Below are 24,690 nucleotides of genomic sequence, written 5' to 3'. Positions count from 1 at the left end.
TAGGGAAAGATTTGGCAAGAGACAGTCAGTATGTCACCTCTTATGAATCAAAGCAGCATTTCCATTCTCTATCTCCATTGATTACAGAGGTCACATAGAGTTCTTAAAACTTTAGCTTTATCAAAATATTTTATTCCTACTGTCCTATGAGTTCTGTGAAACCACATGCCTGGTCATCACTTACATGACGGAATGAATTATTTTGGCAAATCATACTTAATATGTCCTCCTACGAGTAAGGTTAAATTCATTTGTACCAAACAAAGCACATCCTGCACTGCTTGAGGTTTCTGTATATTTTTATCCTGGCTTCCTTTCAAACAGAGTATTTGCTTTATGTGGAGTGACTCAGAGTGTTTATTAAAGTATGTGTGCTGACACTCTCAGGCGGAGCTCCTCTGCCCTGGTCACTGATACAGCAAGTCAGGGCAGCAGCCTTGCACACTCTCATTTAGACCTTAGCAGTTTATCAGGCAAGGTCCTTCCAGGAGCAGTTCTCAGCCTACTCAGTCTTCATCTGCTAATCATGTCAAAGCACTTAAGACACAAGCAAAAAACCCAGCTTGCTTTAAGTGAAACATGCTACACGGGAATACGCTATTAAGCAAGTTTCTTGTATTCCCCTGTCTCCCTTAAAAGTAGGATTCACAGCAATTTTTAAATCCAGCCACTCTAGAAAGCTTTAAAGGTGTCTTGAGTTTACTGTTACTCACCACCTATTTCCAAAGAAAAGTACCAAGAGGAATTCCTTTGAATTTCAGGTTACTTAAAGAGTCAATGGTGAAGCCCTGCCCCACCCCCCTCTCCAGGTTAACAGCATAATCTACTTTCTGTACAGAGTTTTCCAAAATGATCATAAAATATGCTGGGTCATTAAAACAATGAGATTCTATAAAGTTCATTACCATACATCTTTCACTAAGAATTCCATGATAGTGTTTGCTACAAGTAAATGGAGATATGTTAGATCTTTTCTAGTTAAGAACCAAACATTTTTATACAATTCTGTTATTGACAATAATGACAACAATTCTAGACTGTTGTTCGAAGCACAGATTTTTCTATGTTGCTTTAGTAACAAGAAAAAAAATCCACATTTTTCCTATGGGTAGTAAGTTAAATAATCAGATATCAACAACACTAGATGTCTCAAGATTTTCATGACTATTTCACTTATTTTTCTTTAATAGAAAATGCACAAGACTTGGGCTCTAATTCTGGCTCTTCCAACAACATAGTAAGTCAGTATGCCTTAAATTCTTTTTTGGTAGTACTGACAGAATAACAACAACTACAAAAAATGAATAGGTTAGACTCTAAACAAGTGTCTTATTTTTTGTCGGTTTGATTCTCCTACCACAAAACTCCTACCTCTACTGTTCCTGTTTTAAAATGATGCATAGGATAAATGAGGTAATTAATATGCAATATCAAAGAAGTCTCAGGAAAAACTTTAAAATATGATGAACCTCTATTCCATGAAGAACCCGCCTACTGAATTTGTAGGGATCATCACAAGGCCTCTACTTATTTCTGAGAGGGAGGTCACCACTTCTGAGGTCTAACCATTGTTGACCATTCTAATTAAGCTTTTTTCTCATGCAGAGCCCAAATCTAATTCTTTGTAGCTTTTACAAACTGTCCTAGTTTAATTTTCTAGAGAAATAAAAATGTAACTGCCTCTTCACCTATGAATACATAAAAACTTATTGTTGTATCTCTACTAAAGGTTTCTCAGAACTTCCAGAACTTCAATATCCTAATAGCCCTCTGGGAGTACTTCAGATGGCCAATGTATCCCATTAATGCAGTCTCCCAAATATAGTTAATTCTGGAATAACTTATCCTTTCTAATAACAACAGGACTCCTTTTCAGACTAATAGACTAGTATTTTTCTTACATGAGGGCTTAGTGTCTTGTTTTCTCACATTAGGCTTAGGGAAAGGGGGAGAAAAACCTACGAGATTAGATTTCAAAGAAGTACCCCTCTCTCAATTCTTCTGAATTCTTCAAGGTATGATGGCTAGGTGCTGTCTGGAAGAATTCTTTCTGCGCTTTTTACACAGTAGAGAGAGAAAGCTCCTAAGGTATGATGCGTTGTAGTTGTACTAAAGCATTTCCCTGGGATGATGTAGCTTCAGAAGAAGGGTACTAAATAAAAGGAAAATATCCTAAGGATTTTTTAAAAAACATATTTAAGCAACAACAGCAGATCAATTTTCTTTTCATGACTTAGCCACCTTGTAAGTCTGATTTAATTTGTTAGTAAATATTTTACAGGTACTCTTCGACAATCTGTTAGCCTTTTCAGCATTTTCTAGTACCAGGTTTCATGATAAATGCCAGGTTAACACCATAGCTAATAAAAGGACTGCAAATATGTGAAAAACATAGAAGACCTAAAAAATGATAAAATACAATCACAACATAGAGAAAGATTTCTTTTTATGAAACTACATACTTTACATTTAATTTTTATATGCAGTTAACTTTGTACAAAGGCGTATTTATGTGAAGCAAGGCATAGCATGGATTCGTATCAGTGGCTCCAAAATTTAACAATTACACTTCCTGCTTCTATACACTTCCTATAGTCAGGCTTGCTCTTATCTTTGTCTTATAGAATTATCTCCTGACCAAAATATCCACTATTAAATCTAGCCATCTGAAGTCAACGGAGATGAGAATAACTAAGGCATTCTGCTCTGAAATCAGGCAAATTATTATTCTTGAAATGCAAGATCTGAAATGGCAAATAAAAAAAAAAATCCACAGACTATAACTGGTTATAGAAGACACTGTGTTACGAAAGAAGTTAAAATCAAGGTTTTCTCTGTTGGTTGTTGGTGTTGGTTGTGTAGCATGTTTCACAATAACTTTTTGACTATACTATAAACTTTAGTTTCTAACCATTTAGTGATTTAATATGCTCACACAAGGGTAAGTCAATTAGACTGTTCCCTGAATATGTTTTCTGTGGCTGTGCAACTGTATGCTCCCATTAAACTGAAGTTCAAGGAGACCAAACTATATAATACATAAGAGTGAACATTCTACCACTTAAAATATCTGGTTTCCCATGTGACACGCAATTTGAAATGATAAAATGATAAGACATTTTTATTGCCAATTTTTGGAATACAGTATCTAGAAAATTTCCTCAGTGGGAGAAAAAAAGACAATAAGGTGATCTGAAATAGCTGGAAAAAAAAAAACCTCCCCTGGAGAAATGACAAATGCCAAGGATAAAGAAAAAGAGATCTTCAACTATCCAGGAGGGAAAAAAAGTTATCAAAAAGAAGGAAGTGTTAGGTTCTAGCATAACTCACCACAACACTTGAATACTACAGAGCAAGTTCTATAGAATCCAGAGGGCAAACAACTGTAATTGAAAAATTACATATAAATCAAGTCATCATTCACTACATCAGCAACAGAAGATAGTCTCAGACGTGGGAGGACTCTGAAACTGTATAATCCACAAACTCTTACTAATAAAATTCCACAAAAATCAGTAACAGAAGTCCTGAGCAAGAACTGGTGACCAGCTGGCTAGCCATTCACTTATGTATTATCCATAGCTGCTTTTGAGCTACAAGGGCAGAGCTGACTAGCTGTGACAGAGACCTTATGGCTTGCCAGCCAAAAATATTTATCTTGCCTTTTAAGAAAAAGTTTGCCAGTCCCTGGTTGAGGAAATTCTTTAGCCAACAAGAAGAACAAAAATCAATCAAAATAAAGAAATAAAGACAGGAAATGATTATAAATCAATAAAAAGTGTTAAAAAAAAAAAAAGAAAGAAAGCCAGGGAGATGAGATCAATTAAGAAGTAAGCAATAAATAAAGTGAGCAATAAAATCAGTAGAAGAGTTAAGCTTAAATAATGATTATTAATAAAATAATCATGGCATGTGGCATCTGTTAAATGTTTACTGTGTGTCAGGCACTTTATATGAATTATTTAATCCTCCCAAGAACTTTGTGACATTGTACTATTATACCCATTCTCTGTTAAAGAAGAGGAAATGAAGGTATAGTGTGCCCAGAGTCAAAGAACCATGATTCAAATCCAGACAGTCTACCAGAGCATGTGCCATGCTTAGCTATTGTACAAAAATGGTTATAAAATAATGAAGTATAAGAAATACTCCTTGAAAGAGAAAATATATAAATGTATAAAAATTATATATATGAATACATAAAATATATTTATAAAATATAAAAAAATAAATTATGTTTAAAAAATGACTTGGAATAAAGGATGCCAGATTAAAAACGTAAAAATTGAGAAAAGAAAGTGAAAGGAAGCTAAATTTCTAGACTTCCAATGGAAGACATCAAAAGAAATGGATGATTTCATCCTGGATAAAAAAGCCATGTCGCACCCCTCAAGACCCATAGCTATATATACAAACATATATTAAAATTAAAGGCTACCACGAATAGGAGAGCATTAAAATTATTTGGGAGAAAAACCCAAAGAATAAAGCAAAAACTTAAAAGAAAAAAAAAAAAACTGGCAAGAAAGTATATAAAACAAGATAAAAGGTGATATAAGTAAGAAAAAATAAATCACAACAAAGTTAAATGAATTGAACTCTGCTATTAGAAGAAAATGCTCTCAGATTGGATCTAGCTATTCCATTTATAAGAAATATATTGAAAACAATATAGAAAGATAAAAATAAGAGGAAATGCAAGAAAATAAAATAGGAAGAAAGCAAAGGTGATAATATTAATGAGATAGAAATGAACTAAAAGCAGAAGGATCAATAACAAATACTATTTTCATATTATTCATAAGTATCATCCATAATAAAAATCTATTATACATCTTTGTGTAAAGGACAGCATTGCATCAAAATATATAACAAGATATTACATGTAAAGGAGAAATTACAAAAATTACTGTAGTATCTAAGCCTTTGACATATTTTGCAGAAAATTTAATGATGCCATGGAGACTTTATATAACAAAAACCACAAGTTCAATTTAATTGACATACATTGAACACTGCTTTCTGGTAAACAGAGACTACATGTATTTTGCTAAACGTTCCAGGGAAATTTAGAAAGACATACTAGTTGGCATACAAACACACACACACAAATAATAAACATATGTTAAAAAAAGAAACTGCAAATGCAAGGTTTTTTATTACTATAATGCAATAAAACCAGGTCACAGGAATAAAGCAACTTTAATCATTAGGCTAGATACTGAAAAAGCATTTGACAAGATTTAAAAAGTATTCCTAATAATCTTCTTTTTTCTTGAGAAAAAAGAACTTACTCAATATGGTAAAGAATATTTATCTGACACGAAGATTCACAATATACTTACTTGAAATATGCCAAAGACATTTATTTTAACATAATGAACAAAGTGGGGATGCTCACTATTACTGATTTTATTTTGAAAGTTCTAGTCAAAAGCAAATATATAATGAAATTAAATAAAGCACACGTTAGAAAAAAGAAACAATTATATTATTTGAAGATTATATAAATATAAATATCTTCCTAAAACTCTTAAGAAAGTGTACCCAAAACTTTCAGAACTACTAATAACAGTAACACATGCAGTTATAAGATAAATAATAGATATATTTGGGAGACGTGGAGTATATAAATACAACTGGGAAGTCCTGTTTCTAAGTCCCTTGGGGGCTGGGGGTGGGGACTCATAAAACTAAGATTGGCCGAAACAATTCTGGAAATTGAAGAATGATGACTTTTTTTGATTTAGTATGCAAACTTGGTTTCAGTTATTGACTAAATGGTGTGTATCAGGAGGGACAAAATAATGGGAATGGAAGAAAACTATTTTGAGGGAGATAATACTCATTACATATAGAAGTTAATAACATGTGGTTTTTTTCCCTTCCAGTTTGACTGAGATATAATTGGCATACAGCAATGCATAAGTTGAAGGCATTACAGACAGCATGATGATTTGACTTCATACATACATCATGAAATGATCACCACAGTAAGTTTAGTGAATATCCATCATCTTATACGAATACAAAGTAAAGAAAAAGAAAACAGTATTTTTCCTTTGTGATGAGAACTCAGGATTTACTATTAGCAATTTTCATAAAAAAATAGCAGTGTTAATTATATTAATCATGTTATACATCATATCTCTAGTACTTATTTATCTTACAATTGGAAGTTTGTACCTATGGACTACTACCTTCATCCAATTTCCCCTCCTGCCACCCTTCCACCCCTTGCCTCTTGTAACCACAAATCTGATGTTTTTCATGAGTTCTTTCTAAGTTCATTTGTTTGTTTGGTTTTTGTTTTTGTTTTTTAAGTATAATTGACCTACAACACTATGTTAGTTCCTGTTACAGAACACTTGTAATTCAATATTTCTATACATTACAAAATGATCACCATGATAATGAAACAGAACAGGACCCTCCAGGATCCTCCCAGATACAAATCCTTTCTTTGTCCCTCAATTCTTATTTGTAGGAAATAGGCATCACTCAGCTTCCTTGACCTTCCCTGAGCTTCAAAGGGCAGATTTAAACAGTTGCCAATCAGGGAAGGGAGGGAATGCAGAAACAAGGAAGAAGCAGTCAAATAAAAGTGCAGCATGGAGCAAGGTCCTGATTCCTCCTGAAGGAATATACGTAACAGTATCTTTGAGTTCTTCTGCAAGAATTAAGTCCCCCACCCAGAAAGAGGATGGTAACATCAGGTTAAGCACAAGATTCCTGGAACACTGCCCTATAACCTCACCACTAACCAGTCAGAAGAAAGTCACAAATCCTGAAGCCCTCACCCCAAATTTTGCCTATAAAAACTTGTCCCCCAAAACCACTGGGGAGTTCAGGTTTTTTGAGCACAAGCCACTCGTTCTCCTTGCTTGGTCCTGCAATAAACCTTTCTCTACTCCAAACTCTGACATTTCGTTAGTTTGGCCTCACTGTGTGTTGGGTACACAAACTTGCATTTGGTAACGGTAAGTCTAGTTACCATCCATCACCATGCAAAGATATTATATTGACTATATTCCTCATGGCATACATTTCATCCCTATGAGACTCATTTATTTTGTAACTAGAAGTCTGTACCTTTTAATTTCCCTCACCTATTTCATTCATTCCCCCAGCCCCTTCCCTCTGGCAACCATCTGCTGTTCTCTGTATCTATTTGATTCAGTTTCTGTTTTATGTTTGTTTTGTTTATTGGATTCCATATATAAGTGAACTTATATGGTATTGGTGTTTTTGTCTGACTTGTTTCACTTAGTGTAATACCTTCTAGGTCTATCCACACTGTCACAAATGAAAAGATTTCATTATTTTTTATGGTTGAGTAATACTCTATTGTATGTATATACATACACATGACATCTTTATCCATTCATCTACCAATGGGTATTTAGGTTGCTTCTATATCTTGGCTATTGGGAATAATGCTGCAATGAACGTAAGGGTGCATATTATCTTTTCAAATTAGTGTTTCTGTTTTCTTTGGAAAAATACCCAGAAGTGGAATTGCTGGATCGTATAGTATTTTTTTAATTTTTTGAGGAAACTCCATATTATTTCCCATAGCGGCTGTAACAATTTACATTCCCACCAACAGTTCCTTTTTCTGCACATCCTTACCAACATTTATTTCTTATCTTTTTGATACTAGCCAATCTGACACGTGTGAAATGATATCTCATTGTGGTTTTGATTTGCATTTCCCTGACAATCAGTGATGTTGAGCAACTTTTCATGTATCTGTTGGCCATCTGTATGTCTATCCAGGTGCTCTGCCCATTTTTAAATTGGGTTGTTTGTTTTTATGATGCTGAGTTTTATGAGTTCTTTGTATATTTTGTATATTAACCCCTTATCCAATATATCACTTGCAAATAACTTCTTCCATTTATTAGGTGATCTTTTTATTTTGTTGATATTCCTTTGCTGTACAAAAGCTTATTATTTTGATATAGTCCCATTCGTTAATTTTTGCTTTTGTTTCTCATCTGAGGAGACAGATCCAAAAAAATGCTGCTCAGACTGATGTCAAAATGCGTATTGCCTATGTTTTCTTCTAGGAGTTTTACGGTTTCAGGTCTTGCATCCAAGTCTTTAATCCATGTTGAGTTTATTTTTGTATATGGTATGAGAAAGCAGTCCAGTTTGATTCTTTTGCACATAGTTGTACAGTTTTCCCAACATCATTTATTGAAGAGACTGTTTTTTCCCCATTGTATAATCTTGTCTCCTTTGTCATAGATTAATTGACCAAATAAGTGTGGGTTCATTTCTGGGCTCTCTATTCTGTTCCATTGATCTATGTGTCTGTTTTTGTTTCAGTACCATGTTTTGGTTACTGTGGCTTCGTAGTATAGTTTGAAATCAGGGAGCATGATACCCCCAGCTTTGTTGTTCTTTCTCAAGATTGCTTTGGCTATTTAAGGTCTTATCTAAGGTCTTCTTTTACTTCCTTAGTTAGATTTATTCCTAGGTATTTTATTCTCTTTGGTACAACTGTAAATGGGATTTAAAAAAAATTTCTGTTTCTGATAGTTCATGGTTAGTGTATAGAAATGCAACAGAATTCTGTATGTTAATTTTGTATCCTGCAACTTAACTGAATTCATCTATTAGTTCTATAGTTTTTTTGGTGGCATTTTTAGAACTTTCTATATATAATATCAAGTCATCTGCAAACAGTGACATTTTTACCTCTTCCTCTCCAATTTGGCTTATGTTTCTTTCTTTTTTTTTTTTTTTTTTTAATCTGATTGCAGTGGCTTGGACTTCCAATATTATGTTGAATAGGAGTGGCGAGTGTGAACATCATTGTCTTGTTCTTGATCTCAGAGGAAATGCTTTCAGTTTTTCACTGAGAATGATGGTGGCTGTAGGTTTGTCATATATGGCCTTTATTCTGTTGAGGTGTTTTTATGTATTACTTGCTGACCAAGATGCAAGGAAAAGACCAATCAGTTTTATCTCCCAAATTTTTCTTTGGCTTTTGACAGTAAGTAGATCATAATGCTACAAAAAATATTAGAGGAAAGCAAGTTTTAGAGTTTGTTTTATCTGTCAAGTTCAGTAAGTAATTTAAAAAGGTATGAAATATCAAGTCCTTTATCCATTTTTTCCCAGCTCTATTGAGATATTGTAGTGTTTACCACAATAAGGTTAATTAACACACCTTTCACTTCACATAACTACCATTTTGTTGCTGTTATGGTGAGAACATTAAAGCACTACTCTCATAGCAACATTTATGTATACAATACAGTACTGATAACTATAGTCACTATGCTGGATCTTAGGTCCTGGAACTTATCTTATAACTGAAAGTTTATAGCCCTTAGCCAACATCTTCCTGTATCTCCTGCTTCTCAGCCCCTGGCAACCACCATTCTACCCTCTGTCTGAGTTTGATGTTTTTAAATTCCATGTTAAGTGAGATAATAAAGCATTTGTCTTTTTTAAATGTCACTCTATGGCCTCAAGGTCCATTCATGTTATTTTAAGTGTCAGGATTTCTTTCTCTTTATGGCTGAATAATATTCCATCTTATATATGACATTACATATAATACTTTATTTGTCACATATATTTTCATATATGATATATATTTCCTTTAAATACATAATACGTCATGTATATGAATACATATATATGTATATATACACGCTATATTTTCATTACCTTTGTGTATCTTTTTATGCCAGTACCATACTGTTTTGATTACATAGCTTTGTATTGTAGTTTTTAATCAGGAAGCATGATGCCTCCAGCTTTGTTCTTTCTCAAGATTGCTTTAGCTATTCTGGGTCTTCTGTATTTCCATATAAATTTTAATATTAATGTTTCTATTTCTGTGAAAAATGCAACTGAAATTTTGATAGGAATTGCATTAAGTCTGTGCATGGCTTTGGCAGGTAGAGATATTTTAACAATATTAATGCTTCTGATCAATGAACATGGGATATCTTTCCATCTATCTATGCCTTCTTCAATCTCTTTCCTCAATGTCTTATAGTTTTTAGTGTATAGCTCTTTCATTTCCTCGGTTAAGTTATTCCTAAGTATTTTATTATTTTTGATGTTACTATAAATGGGATTGTTTTATTTCTTTTTCAGCTAATTCATTGTTAGTGTGTAGAAACGCAACTGATTTTTGTATGTTGATTTTGTGCCTTGAAAGTTTACATACTTTGTTGATTAGCCCTAACAGTTTTATTGGTGGATTCTTAAGGATTTCTATATACAATATCAGTTCTTAGCAAGGAGAGACAATTTTAGTCTTTCCTTTCTTATTTAGATGCCTCTTACTTCTTTTTCTTGCCTAACTGCTCTGGTTGACAATATCACATTCTTAGCAAGGAGAGACAATTTTACTCCTTCCTTTCCTATTTAGATGCCTCTTCTTTTTCTTGACTAACTTCTCTGGTTGGGACTTTCAGTACTATGTTGAATAAAAGTGGTAAGAGTGAGCAACCTTGTCTTGTTTCTGACCTTAGAGGAAAAGCTTTCATTCTTTTACCCTTAGGATGTTAGCTGTGGGTCTGTCATACATGCTCTTTATTATGTTGAAGTATATTCCTTTGATCCTCAATTTGCTGAGTTTTTATCATGAAAGGATGTTGAATTTTGTCAAATATTTTTTTCTGCATTTATTGAGATGATCATGATTTTTGTCTTCCATTCTGTTAATTGGTGTATTCCACATTGACTGATTTGGGTATGTTGGATCATCCTTGCATTCCAGGGATAAATCCCACTTGATCATGGTGTATGATCTTTCAATGTGTTGTTGAGTTTTGTTTGCTAATATTCTTGTTGAGAATTTTTGCAAACATATTCATCAGGGATATTGGTCTGTGGTTTTCTTTCCTGGTAGTGTTCTTATTAGCTTTGGTTTAGGGTAACACTGGCTTCATAAAATTAGTTTGAGAGTGTTCCCTTCAAATGTTTTAAAAATTATGAGAAAATTATATTAATTTTTCTTTAACTATCTGGTAGAATTCACCCATGGAGACATCTGGTCCTGGGATTTTCTTTGCGGGGAGTTTTGAATTACTGATTCTGTCTCCTTATTTGTTATTGGTCTGTTCAACTTTTGTACCTCTTCATGATTCAAATTTAATACGTCACGTTTCTAGGAATTTATCCATTTCTTCTAGGTTGTCCAACTTGTTGGTGTATAACTGTTCATCGTAGTCTCTTATGATCCTTTTGTATTTCTGTGGTTCATTTGTAATGCCACCTCTTTCATTTATAATTTTATTTGAATCACCTCTTTTTTCCCCCTTGATCTAGCAAAGGACTGTCTATTCTGTCATCTTTTCAAAAAACCAACTCTCAGTTTCACTGAATTTTTTAATTCTCTATTTTAATTATATCTTCTCCAATCTTTGTAACTTCCTTCCGTCTGCTAATTTGGGCTTAGTTTGTTCCTGTTCTTCTAGTTCTAGAGGTGTAAGCTAGGTGGTTTCTTTGATATCTTTCTTTTTTCTTAACATTTGCATTGATCACAACAAGCTTCTCTTTTGGCACTGCTTCTGCAGCATCCCGTAAGTTTTGATACATTGTTTCCATTTTCATTTGTTTCAAGATATTTTTTGACTTCCCTTTTGATTTCATCTTTGACTCACTGGTTGTTCAGGAGTGTGTTGTTTAATTTCCATATATTTGTGCATTTCCCAAATGTCCTCCTGTTATTGATTTCTGGTTTCTTACCACTGCGATCAGAAAACTTACTTGATATGAGTTCAGTCTTTAAAAATTTGCTGACATTTGTTTTGTAACCTAATATATGATCTATTCTGGAATATGCCCATGTGCATCTGAGAATGTATATTGTACTTCTGGATGGAATGTTTTGTAAATGTCTGTTAGGTCCATTTCATCTCAAGTATAGTTCAAGTTCAATGTTTCCATATTGATTTTCTCTCTGGATGATCTATCCATTGTTGAAAGTGAGATACTGAAGTCCCTTACTATTACTGTGTTGTCAATTAATCCCTTCAGATCTGTATATATTTGCTTAATGTACTTAGGTATGCTGAAGTTGAGTTTGTGCATATTTGAATTGTTATATCCTCTTGATGAATTAACCCTTTTATCATTATATAATGACCTTCTTTATCCTTTGCTCTCATTTTTTACTTAAAAGTCTATTTTATCTGATCTAAGTATAGCTACTCCTGCTCTCTTCTGGTTTTCATTTGTGAGAAATATCTTTTTGCATTCCTGCACTTTGAGTCTATGTGTTCACTTTAGCTGAAGTGAATCTCTTATAGGCATCATATAATTGGATCTTGTTTTTTAATCCATTCAGCAACTTTGCACTTTTTTGAAGATTTAATCCATTTATTGGTAAAGACTTAGTATTACTAGCTTGTTAATTTTTTTTTGTAGTTCCTTTGTTCTTTCTTTCCACCTTATTGTCTTCTTTTGTAAATTTATGACTTTCTGTAGTGACTGATTCCTTTCTCTTTATCTTGTGTGTACCTACTTTATTTTGCGGTTACCATGAGGCTTACTTGAAACATCTTATAGCTATAACAGTCTTTTTAAAAAAATATTTTTAAAAAACTTTTTTATTGAGTTATAGTCATTTTACAATGCTGTGTCAAATTCCAGTGTAGAGCACAAGTTTTCAGTTATACATGAACATACATATATTCATTGTCACATTTTTTTTCGCTGTGAGCTGCCACAAGATACTGCCTATATTTCCCTGTGCTATACAGTATAATATAAGTCTATTTTAATCTGATAATTTAATTTTGATTGCATATAAAATTTCTATCCCCCTCAACATTTTATGTTCCTTATTTCACAATATATTAATCTTTTAATAGTGTGTATTCATTAGTAAATTATTACAGCTATAAGTGTTCATGAAGTTTCTTATGAACTCCAGAGCTATTCCAGAGGTGTTTTTGCTTGTAGATAGTAAACTGTCAATCTTGGTGGGAGGACGGAGACTGGGGTCTCCTATTCTGTCATCTTTATAATATTACAAAGTGGGACTCTCACTCTAGTGAATCCACTACTGGGTTGCCATTCACCTTTAAACAAGTTTCTGGGATTTCAACATCATGTCGCCTTCCTATTTGCAAAGATTTTATTACGCTACTACCACGTCCAACGCATGAACCTCACCATTTAGGGAATCATGTGGACTTGCAAGCATCTTCTTGAAAATACTTCTAGAACTATTATGGGAATTTAGGGGTCATTTATAATTTAGTGTGAATTCATTTAATCTGAGGATTCTTCTTTTTTAACCTAAATTTATTGGATTATGAGAAAGGTAACTCTGCTTTTTGAAATAAAGGGTGAGGCGCCTTTCTGGCAGTGATGACCTCCCCACGAGAACATGCCTGTTGCAAAGGATCTCCTTCATCCTTCTCCAGAAGAGAAGAAGAGGAAACACAAGAAGCAGCACCTGGTGCAGAGCCCCAATTCCTATTCCATGGATGTGAAATTCCCAGGATGCTATAAAATTACCACCGTCTTTAGCCATGCACAAACAGTAGTTTTGTGTGTTGGTTGCTCTAGTGTCCTCTGCCAGCCTACAGGAGGAAAAGCAAGGCTTACAGAAGGATGTTCCTTCAGACGGAAGCAGCACTAAAAGCACCCTGAATCAAGATGAATGGGAAACCATCCGAATAAATACATTTTGGAAAGAAAGAAAGGAAAGAAAGGAAAGAAAGAAAGAAAGAGAGAGAGAGAGAAAGAGAGAGAGAGAGAGAGAGACAAGAGATAGGAGAAAGAGAGCATGAGAGAAAAGATAGAAATAAGACTGCAAAGATGAAAGATCTCCCGATAGAAACGCACCGCCACTACCTCCCGCCCTCTCTGCCCAGCCCGCCCTCCCTCCCTCCCTCTCTCATCCTCCCTCCCCCCTCCTCCTCCCTCCCTCAAACCCCTCCCTACCTCCCGCAAAACCGAAAGCAAAGAAAGAGGCAAGACAAATAGAGATGTTCCTTTGGTAGCTTAGCAAAAAGCTGGCTTTGTAGGTCTGAATTAGCTCAATGGAAGAAGAGGCTAAGAAGTGGAGTGGAAGCTCCCTCTTTCTAATAAGACCACTTTGTCAACCAGTTACACAGTCTCCTGGATGTTCCTTACCTCCCATCCCTAAAATTATAGGAAGAGTCATGGGGACAGCATCTTTTTCTTAGGGTCCTCTCCATGATATGCTCCAGCTGCGTCTGACCCAACCAAGCACCCTCTTCTGCTAAATAGCATGAGGATGGGAACTGGGTAATTTTTCAGCTTTTCTGCCTGAGTTTCCCCACTAGACCATATTTTAGATTACATTTAGACTACATAGTACTAGTTGCATGTGTGCTGGTGTTCCCTTTGCATAACAAAGGGAAAAATAATTTATTTGGATGAAGAAATTCCTAGAAGGTGGAGGATTTTTAGGCTACTCTTACATTTCACCAAAGACCAGTATTTTCCTCCCAATTTGTCTTGGTACAGATCTAAGGGCTTCGATCTATGTGTCCAACTAATGTTCCACCGCTGGAAAGCCTATGGAGCCAGGCACAAAACAGCATTATGAGCTGGGTTAGTCCTATAAAATGCCAGGGAAGGATTTTCTAATGAATTCATAAACAAGAAGACAGGTGAGTCTGACATCGGACCCAGTCAGGTTTTTTAAGTCAAATCCAGTCCAACTCTGGTGGGTTTCCAGATGCAATTCAGAAAAAGAAATGTTCAAAGTGTAGGCACTCATACGGCAAAAACTGCAGAGCCAGAATCCAACAGGGACTCACCCATCACCTCCAGAGGCAGTGAGAAAGCAGTGAGCTCAAGAGGCTCAACGGCTGAGAGATTCATTATTGCAATCTGTGGAAATTTTCTGCACATTCTTTCTTCTCCTCAGTCTCTAAGTAAGAAGTCTTCCTGAGATCAAGAATTAGAATGGGACGTTCAGGAACCTGCATTCTCAGCCTCAGTAATGCAGCTGCTCAGACACTGTCCTGGGAAGAGACTGCATATGACACAGCATCACATCTGGAGACAGACACTTCTTTATGATGTGCAGTTCCCACTCTTAGTCTCCTGTCCTTCTATTTTTTGAACCTCTCTTCCCCATAAATATCTATAAATATTAGAGCAAATATAAGCACAAGTACTCTATTTTTATCCCTAATGATAGATATGAACTTCGTCAAGTTACCTCTGTTTCCTATTCTAACTTGATTAGTTTTATGGAAATTGACAGATTAGTAGTGCTATAGTAATATACACAGAAATCACTATATATACATTTTATATACTGAAATAAGTCAATTTTAAAGGGTGTTACTATGTGTCTAGAGATCAAGCAGATGAGTCCAAAGGGAAACACTATTTAAAGTATGCCCAAACCACCAGGATAATTTGGTCTGATTTCAGATAAAATTTTCACTACATCTGCTGTTTTTTTAGGAATTAAAAATAAACTCCTCAAAGCTTAGAGATAAATAGATGACAATGTATGGTTTATGCTGCTAATGTGCAGTAGGTGAATCCAAATAGATTTATCTTTAAAACTGTAGGCAACTTAAGTTTTGTTTTGAGGGTTCTGTTAGAACCCTCTATTTTGGCTAGAAATAAAGGAAAGTAGATTTTCCTTTACTTGAATAGCCATAGTTCTATACAAAGAATGTGACATGGTCACATAAATTTTATTCTTATTTAGGTACATCCTATATCATATACACAGAGAATCTATATCAATATTTATAGATATATCATAAAACGCATGTGACATAGAACATTATATATCATGTATATCTGTGTGTGTGTGTGTGTATATATATATACACTTCCTGATTGATTCTAATAGAGTTGAGTTGATTTATAAAATATGTTTCTTCCTGGTTATAATCAAGCATATAAACCTGTAAAATATATTCTTTCTGGTTACAATTAGTTTTTTTTTCTTTTCAAATCATCAGAAATTGAAGTCATTTCTTTAAAATCATAAAATGTAGGTTTCATTTGATTCTCAGTAAATTTATGTGTCCATTTCTGTTGAAGCTCTTATTTCTTTCCTATCAAACCTCATCACACAGTGAAGGCAAGAAGCCTTCTAGTATTAAAAAAAAATCATAGTCTTTTTTTTTTAAATTCAGAACATTCATTAAAGAAAATCTTATTTAAAGGCTGATAACATTTTTGATTGAATGGGGAAAGGGATGAAGAAACCCTGAACCTTTCCTACCCTCCTTCCTCCTACCAAGGAAGTCCATAAATGGACTCTGCAGATCTCCTAATGTTTTGTGGACTGTGGCTTGTATATACAGCACAGGATATATACTTAAACTAAAAAAAATTATCCATTGCTTATCTGAAATTAAATTTCAATTTATGTTCTGTATTTTTACTTGCTAAGTTTGGCAACCCAATTTACAAACTACTATTTTAGTGAAAATAGCTCTCAGTTATATAACAGAGAATAGGACTGTCCCATAGTAGTATGTATACACATCTTGAACAAGTGACACTTCTCCAATTTCAGTTCTCCAACTAACAAAAGGGTATAATAATTAAGGCCCTAATTATTTAACTAGCTATTCTAAGACAGAATTAGGCTTTAGCCTAAAGGTTCAAGATGCATGAAGTTATCATTGCTACTGTTTTGTTTTGTTTTTATTCTATTAAAAAGCACTAGCTACTAACAGCATATCGAGTCATTAATAGAATGCCTAACAATTAAGTATTCAAAACTCACTCTGCTTTCTTCAAGCTGTATTGTAGTCTGAATGTAAATGATTTAATAAATATTTTAAACAGAAAAAAATAAAAGAAGACAGGTGACTCCATCCGTGAGAGCAATGGTGTTAGGATAAAACAATGCTCTGCTTTGATTATTTTCACTGCTGGATGCTGAAACAAGTTAAATTATATACTATTTTGCAATAAGCTCCAACATATGATTTGTTATTCTCTTAAGTCTATGAGACAATTTCTTCTCATTAGAATCAAACAGTTAAATATTACTTTACATTTAGCCCATACTTGAAAAGCAACTACTGAAGGAAACGTTGCAGTGACTCCTTCTGTGGAGAAAACAACTATCTTTTAATTTATCTGCTTTATAAATCTAGATTTTGCATCATTGCTTTTCTTTACATGAAGCTTCTGATACCCTTTCTCTCATAAATTCATATTCACCCATCTTAGAAGCAACTCCATGACAGATGAATGACAGAAAGACTACAATTAATTATATAATTGTCTAGGGATTTCATAGAGTTAATGTATCTAATTTGGTCCAAAATAACAGATTAGATATCTAAAGGATTTGGCCCATGGAGGTATTCTAGGTACATAAATATATTTAACTGTACTCTAAGCCTCTATATTTTTTCACTATAAGATCTAACATCTTTTCTTTTTTTATTTCTTTATACATATAAGGTACCAGTAAAATGAATTTCTGGAATTCTGCAGTACCAGTCAACCTAGACATGAAAGACAGATTTTCAAACACAAAAAATAATTAATCTTAAGTATTAAAAAAAAAAGGAAAAAGTTTTAAAACCTTTAGAGAAGCTTAATTATGCCTATCATCCCAAACATCCTTAACTATTGTTGTTAATTAGCAATAGAGTAGCTATCCTTTTTTCACTATGTCTAAAAGGAAAAGGAAAAAGGCTAAAAAGCAAAGGAAAAAGGAAAAAGTGTAGAGAATTCCAGTGCCCACTGATATCTGTGGTTTCCTTGAAAGGGATGGTGGTGCGAGAGCACGTGGGACCTGATAGGCCACTGTAAAGACTTTGGCTTTTACTCGGAGAGATTAAAATTCAAAGGAGATCAGGAGTATTTGGGGGATTTTAAGCAGAAGAAATGACATGATTTTTATGGTGGGATTCTGGATTATTTCAAAGTAGAGCTGAAAGGATTTGCTGACAGATCAGAAATGCAAATATTCAGACTGTTTTTTAAAAAATACAAACACATATAGACACACATATTTTTTTCCTTTTCCCCAAATGGAATCATACAGTATGTATGTTTTGACTCATCAATACACTGTGAACAATTTTCTATGCTAATAAATCTCTGCGTTGCATACACCATATTAAGTGCTGTACTAAATTTCACTGCATAGATTTATTGCAATTTGTTCAGCCATTTGTTTGATATTTGAGTTCTTTCCAATCTATTTTTTGACCATCAATATTATTATACATGTGATCATTTTACTTGCCTAAATTTGTAGAAATGCAACTGCTGGGCCAAAGGGTAATAATCACTTATGAAAGTGTTTGAGAAACACTGTCAAGATTCTAAAAAGGCATGTTAATGTTTTATCCTTCACCAACACTACACAGTCAATTAAATTTAAGTGTCATTCCAATAGTTAATTCTGATGCACAAATAGCTTTGGGTACACTATGGATTTGGCAATCAATGGGAGGAGGAAAAACTAATTGCCCCTTCGAAAGAGGTAATCAACATTAACCTTTGTCCCAGTTTCTTGGAGTCCTTTGTACCTTTGCCAGTGATCTTAGTTTAGGAAAGACTTACTCACCACATGCAGTTTTGAGGACGAAGCCCAAGTCTAAGCTAGTTAACTATAGGGTAGACCAAGGGGTAAAGCTATCCAAGATGCAAGGTACAATCACAATGCTTACACTTTGTATAGATCCTAGACACATTTACAGGTCTGTAGTCAGCCACAGGGTAGACAGGACCCCACGAATATGGGGTAGGGGAAAGGGAGTTAAATTGCTATTCTTAGAAGCACTAATTAGAAGGATCTAGTTAGAAGACCCATGTTTCTCCTCTGACCGATTCTGACCATAAGGAAAACACTTAGAAATTTAACGTATATTCTCAGTACAGACTTAAAATTCATATTGATTTAGTCTTGCTTTTATTTAAAAATTATACGACAATGAAAGAAATACATGAGCCGTTACTATGAGCTTACCATCATTACATACAGATTCTGCAATGGCTACAAAGAGAGTTCTTTATTCTTTATTGCATCTCAGCTTAATTTATTTAATGTCAACTGGGGAAGTTTTCTAATAATATGAAACTCTACATGTCAAAAATTTGAGTTTTAAAACTTTTCAAGGTTGTGAAATGTTTCTGAATTCCTTCAGCAAGGATTTATCTATACAGACACATTCCTTCTAACCACTACTCTTCTTTCATTTATATTTTTTCTAGAAAATACATTTCAGCCTGGATTCTAAAATAGTTTATATTTATGTATAAAATTTAGATGACTACATACCTATCTATACCTATATACCTATAAATAAAATTTCACACCTGAAGAAAAGAAATAGCTAACGTTCCCAATTCATGGTACATAACCTATCTTTGCGCTATATCTCAACCTCAGTTACTGGATGACCTTCAGAGAGCTGCCAGAAACAGTCTTTCATTTAAACTCCTCTTTCTTGACACTCTTATTTGACACTTGTGCTACAGGAAAAGTATTCAGTGCCAGAGATGTCAAAAAGTTTTGATCCCCCGAGAGTTCCTGGGAGGCAGATTCTAAAAGGCATGCCAGGGCTTTACCTGTGTATTAAGGATCCCATTGTTTTTTTGAAATATATTTTCTTCAAAGGCACGTTACTATTTTTATGCTCAAATTACATATGCTTGTGTGATAGATTTCCCACCCCTATCTTCAGAGACCTTAAAAAAAAAAATCTGCTTGACTTCCATTTCATTCTGTGTGGTTTCGTTCTACTTCACGTCCTCAATAATAGCCAAAGTGACAACTCCTGCCAAGATACAACTTAATTCATACATGCTTACAATTAGCTACTTTAATAAAGAGAGTGGATATTTGATACCTAACCTATGCTCATTTTGAAGGACCCACTTTACATGTGACTTGGTTTGGTGTTCACCCAAAAGCTATTTTGTTTTTCAGTTTAGTACTCAAATAGAAAAAATTTGCTATTTAATTTTCTAGCTTTCATTATGTATATATAGATAGAGAAGACCTATTATTATAAAACAGTTTTAAATACTAGGCAGGAAACTAAGGATACTTGGAGCAATATAAAATTTTAGTTTGTATACTAAAATAACTATTCAGAAAACATCTTAGGTGTTTACTTAGAAAACAAATATACATGAAGTACTTGCTATATGCCAGATACTGAGTTGGATATCTTCTCCAGAAAGGATACTGATTAGGCAAACCATTCCATGACAACCACAATTTCTTGCCTTGATTTCCCTTTTGCACCCTCAAATTCTCCAGCACAACAAATAAGCATTTTCTAAACTAAATTACAGGAACAGGTAGGCAACACATTATAAAGCCTAAGCACAACCAAACACTATTAAGTTGTGAGTTTTAGGGAAAAGTCAGACATATAGATGGATAGATACATATGATTCCAGTCCAGCTTTAAAGACGCAAACAATGTGAAAAAGTGAGACTCACAGACTACAGCAAAAATTTTCAAACAACATCAGTTACTGAGGGCTGAATTCCTACAGAGCCATCTTAACTATCAACAGAAGAAAAACAAGACGGGGTAGAAGTTGAGGAGGACAGGACAGAAGTTAGGTGAATTATAAGAGGGCAAGTTTCTATAATCCGTTCTAGGGAAGTGAAGGGAAGACTCTGGCAGAAAGGTAAACTGAGGTCCAAGTGACACTGTAATCAAGGGTATGGAGATGGATGGGTGCCTGGGCCACTTTTCTACCTAGAAAAGACCCAGAGAAGCCACATCCCAAATATCCTTTCACTCAAACAGTTCTGGAATGACTTCTATTAGTAGGATACAATGTTAGGTACTATGGTATACAGCCATATGACATAGTTCCTGTTTCAAGATATTATTTAGTGATAACATATTCACTGTCTAAACCTTCATCAATTAAGAGATTCTTTTGAACTAACAAATATCTCTTGAGCTGTTATGAGGCATCATAACTCATTCACAATTCAATGTAAAATTTAAAAAAAATCTGATGTTTGTTTAAAACAAGTAAACCCTAGCTGAGATATGCTAGGAGAAAGGGAGTTTTGATTTGAAGAGTTGAAGAGAGAAAAAGAAGTAATATTATAGGTTATGGTACTTTCTAGAAGGCAGGGAATTTATTTTATTTTATTTCTTTTTTTTAATTTGATTTTTTATTGAAGTGTAGTTGATTTACAATGTTAGTTTCAGGTGTACAGCAAAGCAATTCAGTTATATATATACATACATATATATTTTTTCTTTTCAGATTTTTTCCCATTATATGTTGTTATAAGAAATTGAATATAGTTCCCTATGCTATACAGTAGGCCCTTGTTGTTTATCTACTTTATATATAGTAACGTATATCTATTAATCCCAAACTCCTAATTTATCCCTCCCCTTCCCTTCCCACTTTGGTAACCATAGTTTGTTTTCTATGTCTGTGAGTCTGATTTTGGTTTAAAGATAGAATTTGTATCTTCTTTTTTTAGATTCCACATATAAGTGATATCATATGATATTTGTCTTTCTCTGTCTGATTTACTTCACCTAATATGATAATGTCTAGGTCCACGCATATTGCTGCAAGTGATATTATTCCATTCTTTTTTGTGGTTGAATAATATTTCATTGTATATATGTACCACATCTTCTTTATCCATTCATCTAGAAGACAGAGAATTTAGCCTATTTTGGAGTTTACTTTTCTTGTGTCATGAATTTCCTCCCATTGATAAATGAGACCTAAGAAAGAAGAAAGCCTTTCTGAGAGTCTAAGGAGCAGAGACAGAAAACCAAGGGCAGATCTCTTCCTCTTCTCTCTTCTAGAGTTCCTATCTGAATCTCACATATCACAGAGAACTGACTCCATGGAAAAGTAACAGAAAGCCTTATAGGCCAACATAAGCCATTAAAGAGAGGACAAAGTGTATGCAGACATAATAATTTTAGCGGCAGCATTAGTATAGAGCATACAGAAAACATTCATGATAGCTCCATCTTGACTATTTACATTGAAAGGGTTGAGCTCTAGAAATCATGTGTTTTCAACCAGATTTCCATTAAGATTTTAAATCAATTATTAGAATTTTATGAAAATTCTTACAATATTATAATTTTCAAAAAATGAAAATGGATCAATTCAAATAAAACACAAGTATGAAAAGGCTAATAAGAACTGATTCCCTCATGGGTGCAAAATTATAAAATCTTCCTCAAGATACAGTCAAAATACCTTTAGGTCTTATTTTTGTTGTAAACCACAATTTGCTTCTTTAGTCTTCGTTCTCCCCTTGGCCTTGTGAACCTTCAGAACAAATCTCAAGCAACTGATACCAAAGGATAAACTCCTTTTGCAGACAAAATATTTTAATCTTCTAGTATAGTCACAAGCAGATTTGAGAGAGTTAAACACAAACACTACTTATTTCTTGCTCTTTTGAACTAAAATTCTTGTGTGGTTGTTGATACAAAGATTTAAATGCTTCAACTTTCAGTAACAGCGGGGGCTACTGAAATGACATAGTATTTTCAGATACCTCTGGCTCAAAATGAATTTAACATCATAAATATCTGATACATTTAAATATATTATTTTATTGTTTTGACAGAAGCTGCATCATTATAAAATCAATGAATTAACCATAAGAACAGGTTATGCTAGAGAAAGAAGCTACTGGTAAACAACACAGTGAGATACTTTTGGTCTTACAGTTTGCAAATTAATATTTCTGAAGTTCTAAGCATTTTTATAAGCTTTCATCTGCTTTGTCTTCCCCTTCATCATGTCAATTAAGCAGGGGCAGATAATCCTAGACATAAGAATTACGCAGGTAATAGCTAAACCAAATTTTCTCTATAACTTCTCCAACTCCAATGTCCCAATAAAAAAGATTTGTAACTGCCTTAAATCTGTTGAAAGATCTCAGCATGTTGCCCTGCCCATATTTTTCAACAGGTCACTCAACCTGAAAACCTTATTTTCAATCTATAACTTCTATAACATTTTCATTAGTCAGAATGGCACGGATCAGCACCATTATCTTCAAGTCATGTACACTTTGTGACCTGCTCTTGACTTCAATATGGCAAGAGAAATAAAATATTACAAACTTTCACTTGTATACTGTTGTAATTTCTCAAAAGGTTTGTATATTTGTGATAAACATGCATCACAATGAGAATGTAGTTGAATTGTCAGTAAATCAAATTCTGCAAACAGTGCAAACCCACTTAATTAAATTTCTCCACTGATTGCTTGAATCTAAAGAGGTCATCAAAATCAGAACACAATGACTTATGCATGATTTTCATTAGGTCTGTTCCTAGGTACTGAACATGTCATAGCATTTTTTGCTTTTGATTTTTCTGGTGGCTTTTCAAAGATTAATAGCAAATAGTAAGTATGCTTAATAATCAACTTTTAAGTTATTTTATTATTGCCTCCTCAAGCTAACTAGAATTGTTTTTATGTTATTAGCCCACAGGGCTTAATAACTTTAATTAGAAAATATATGAAGATGAAGAACAAAAAAAGTATTTCATAATTGTCAACAGACGAGATCCAGATTCTGAGTTATATTATCATAACCTAGTGAATCTTAGCACTAGTTACTGAATAATCCAAATCAATAAATAATATATAGCATTCTAGATAAATTCTTGATGACCTTTCACTACACCTGGATAGGGAGAAAAGTCTCTGACTTTTATTATAAGATTTAAGACCATCAGCTAATGTTGTAGTTGGTTAGTGCAGAGAAATAAGCCATTAATAAGCTATGCTTCTGTATCCTCATTCCATTCCTACTAACCTACTTTAAGAAACAGAGGCTCTTTGGAAATTATTTAATAATAGTAACTATTAACAGTCTCCTTATCTTGCCTAGAATAAATCAGAATTTATTTTATTAATGAGTAGTTATTTAATAAATAATTAATATTCTACTTAATACAGATGCTATGGCTCATGTTGAAAAATCTTTAAGTTAATCCATCAAACTCAATCAGAGAAATAAGGTATAAACCAACAGAATTTATGAATTAGGAATAAGATGGGGATACAAATATGTGACTTCTGAATTATAAGAAATCTTCTAATTATTAGAAAGTATACACAATTATATTTCTTATAGTTATAAGACAGCTTGTTTGGAAGTAGACTAATTTAACAACATGTTTCCCTTGCTTCACTGGTACTGGCTGCAGACCGAGGACATCAACAGCTATAAGAATTATTCTCAATTTAGCGTATAAATAGCAAAGCCAAGTCTTTGTTTCACAAACTTCCTTTTGGAAACAATTAAAAAAGTTATATTCCTGCTTTGTTACTTTGCCACAATGCTTTATGTACAGTAGATATGTTTGTAGTGAATATCACTACAAATTTGTAGTAAGTATCATTACAAACCTATGATCACTATCATGCAGTTACATTCTAGGTAGGAAGATGGACAATTAGCAAAATAAATCAATTATCCACTTCTGGGTATTTATTCATAGAACACCAGAAAAATGGTTTGCAAAGATATATGCATTCCTATGTTCACATCAGCATTATTTACAATAGCCATGACATGGAAACAACTTAAGCGTCCATTGATGGATGAATGGATAAAGATGATGTGGTATAAATATATATATAATATATAATAAGTATATGATGGAACATTACTTAACCATAAAAAAGAATGAAATCTTGTCAGCGGTGACAACCTGGATGGACCTTGAGGGTATTATGCTAAGCAAAGTA

At 33.7% G+C, this 24,690-nt stretch overlaps 2 protein-coding genes across 2 annotated transcripts in view; one reads left to right on the top strand and one right to left on the bottom strand.

Annotated features, from left to right (window-relative positions):
* Positions 1 to 24,690, bottom strand: part of MICU1 (mitochondrial calcium uptake 1) — a 156,695-nt gene that overhangs the window by 71,384 nt on the left and 60,621 nt on the right.
* Positions 13,356 to 13,677, top strand: LOC102523917 (40S ribosomal protein S27-like). The gene has a single exon (XM_032469880.1). It carries the CDS (start codon positions 13,370 to 13,372, stop codon positions 13,622 to 13,624), a length of 255 nt encoding a protein of 84 aa, XP_032325771.1. The 5' UTR covers positions 13,356 to 13,369; the 3' UTR covers positions 13,625 to 13,677.

This window comes from Camelus ferus, chromosome 29, assembly GCF_009834535.1.
Source record: "Camelus ferus isolate YT-003-E chromosome 29, BCGSAC_Cfer_1.0, whole genome shotgun sequence".
NCBI lineage: Eukaryota > Metazoa > Chordata > Mammalia > Artiodactyla > Camelidae > Camelus > Camelus ferus.
This window is presented reverse-complemented; position numbering and strand designations above follow the sequence as displayed.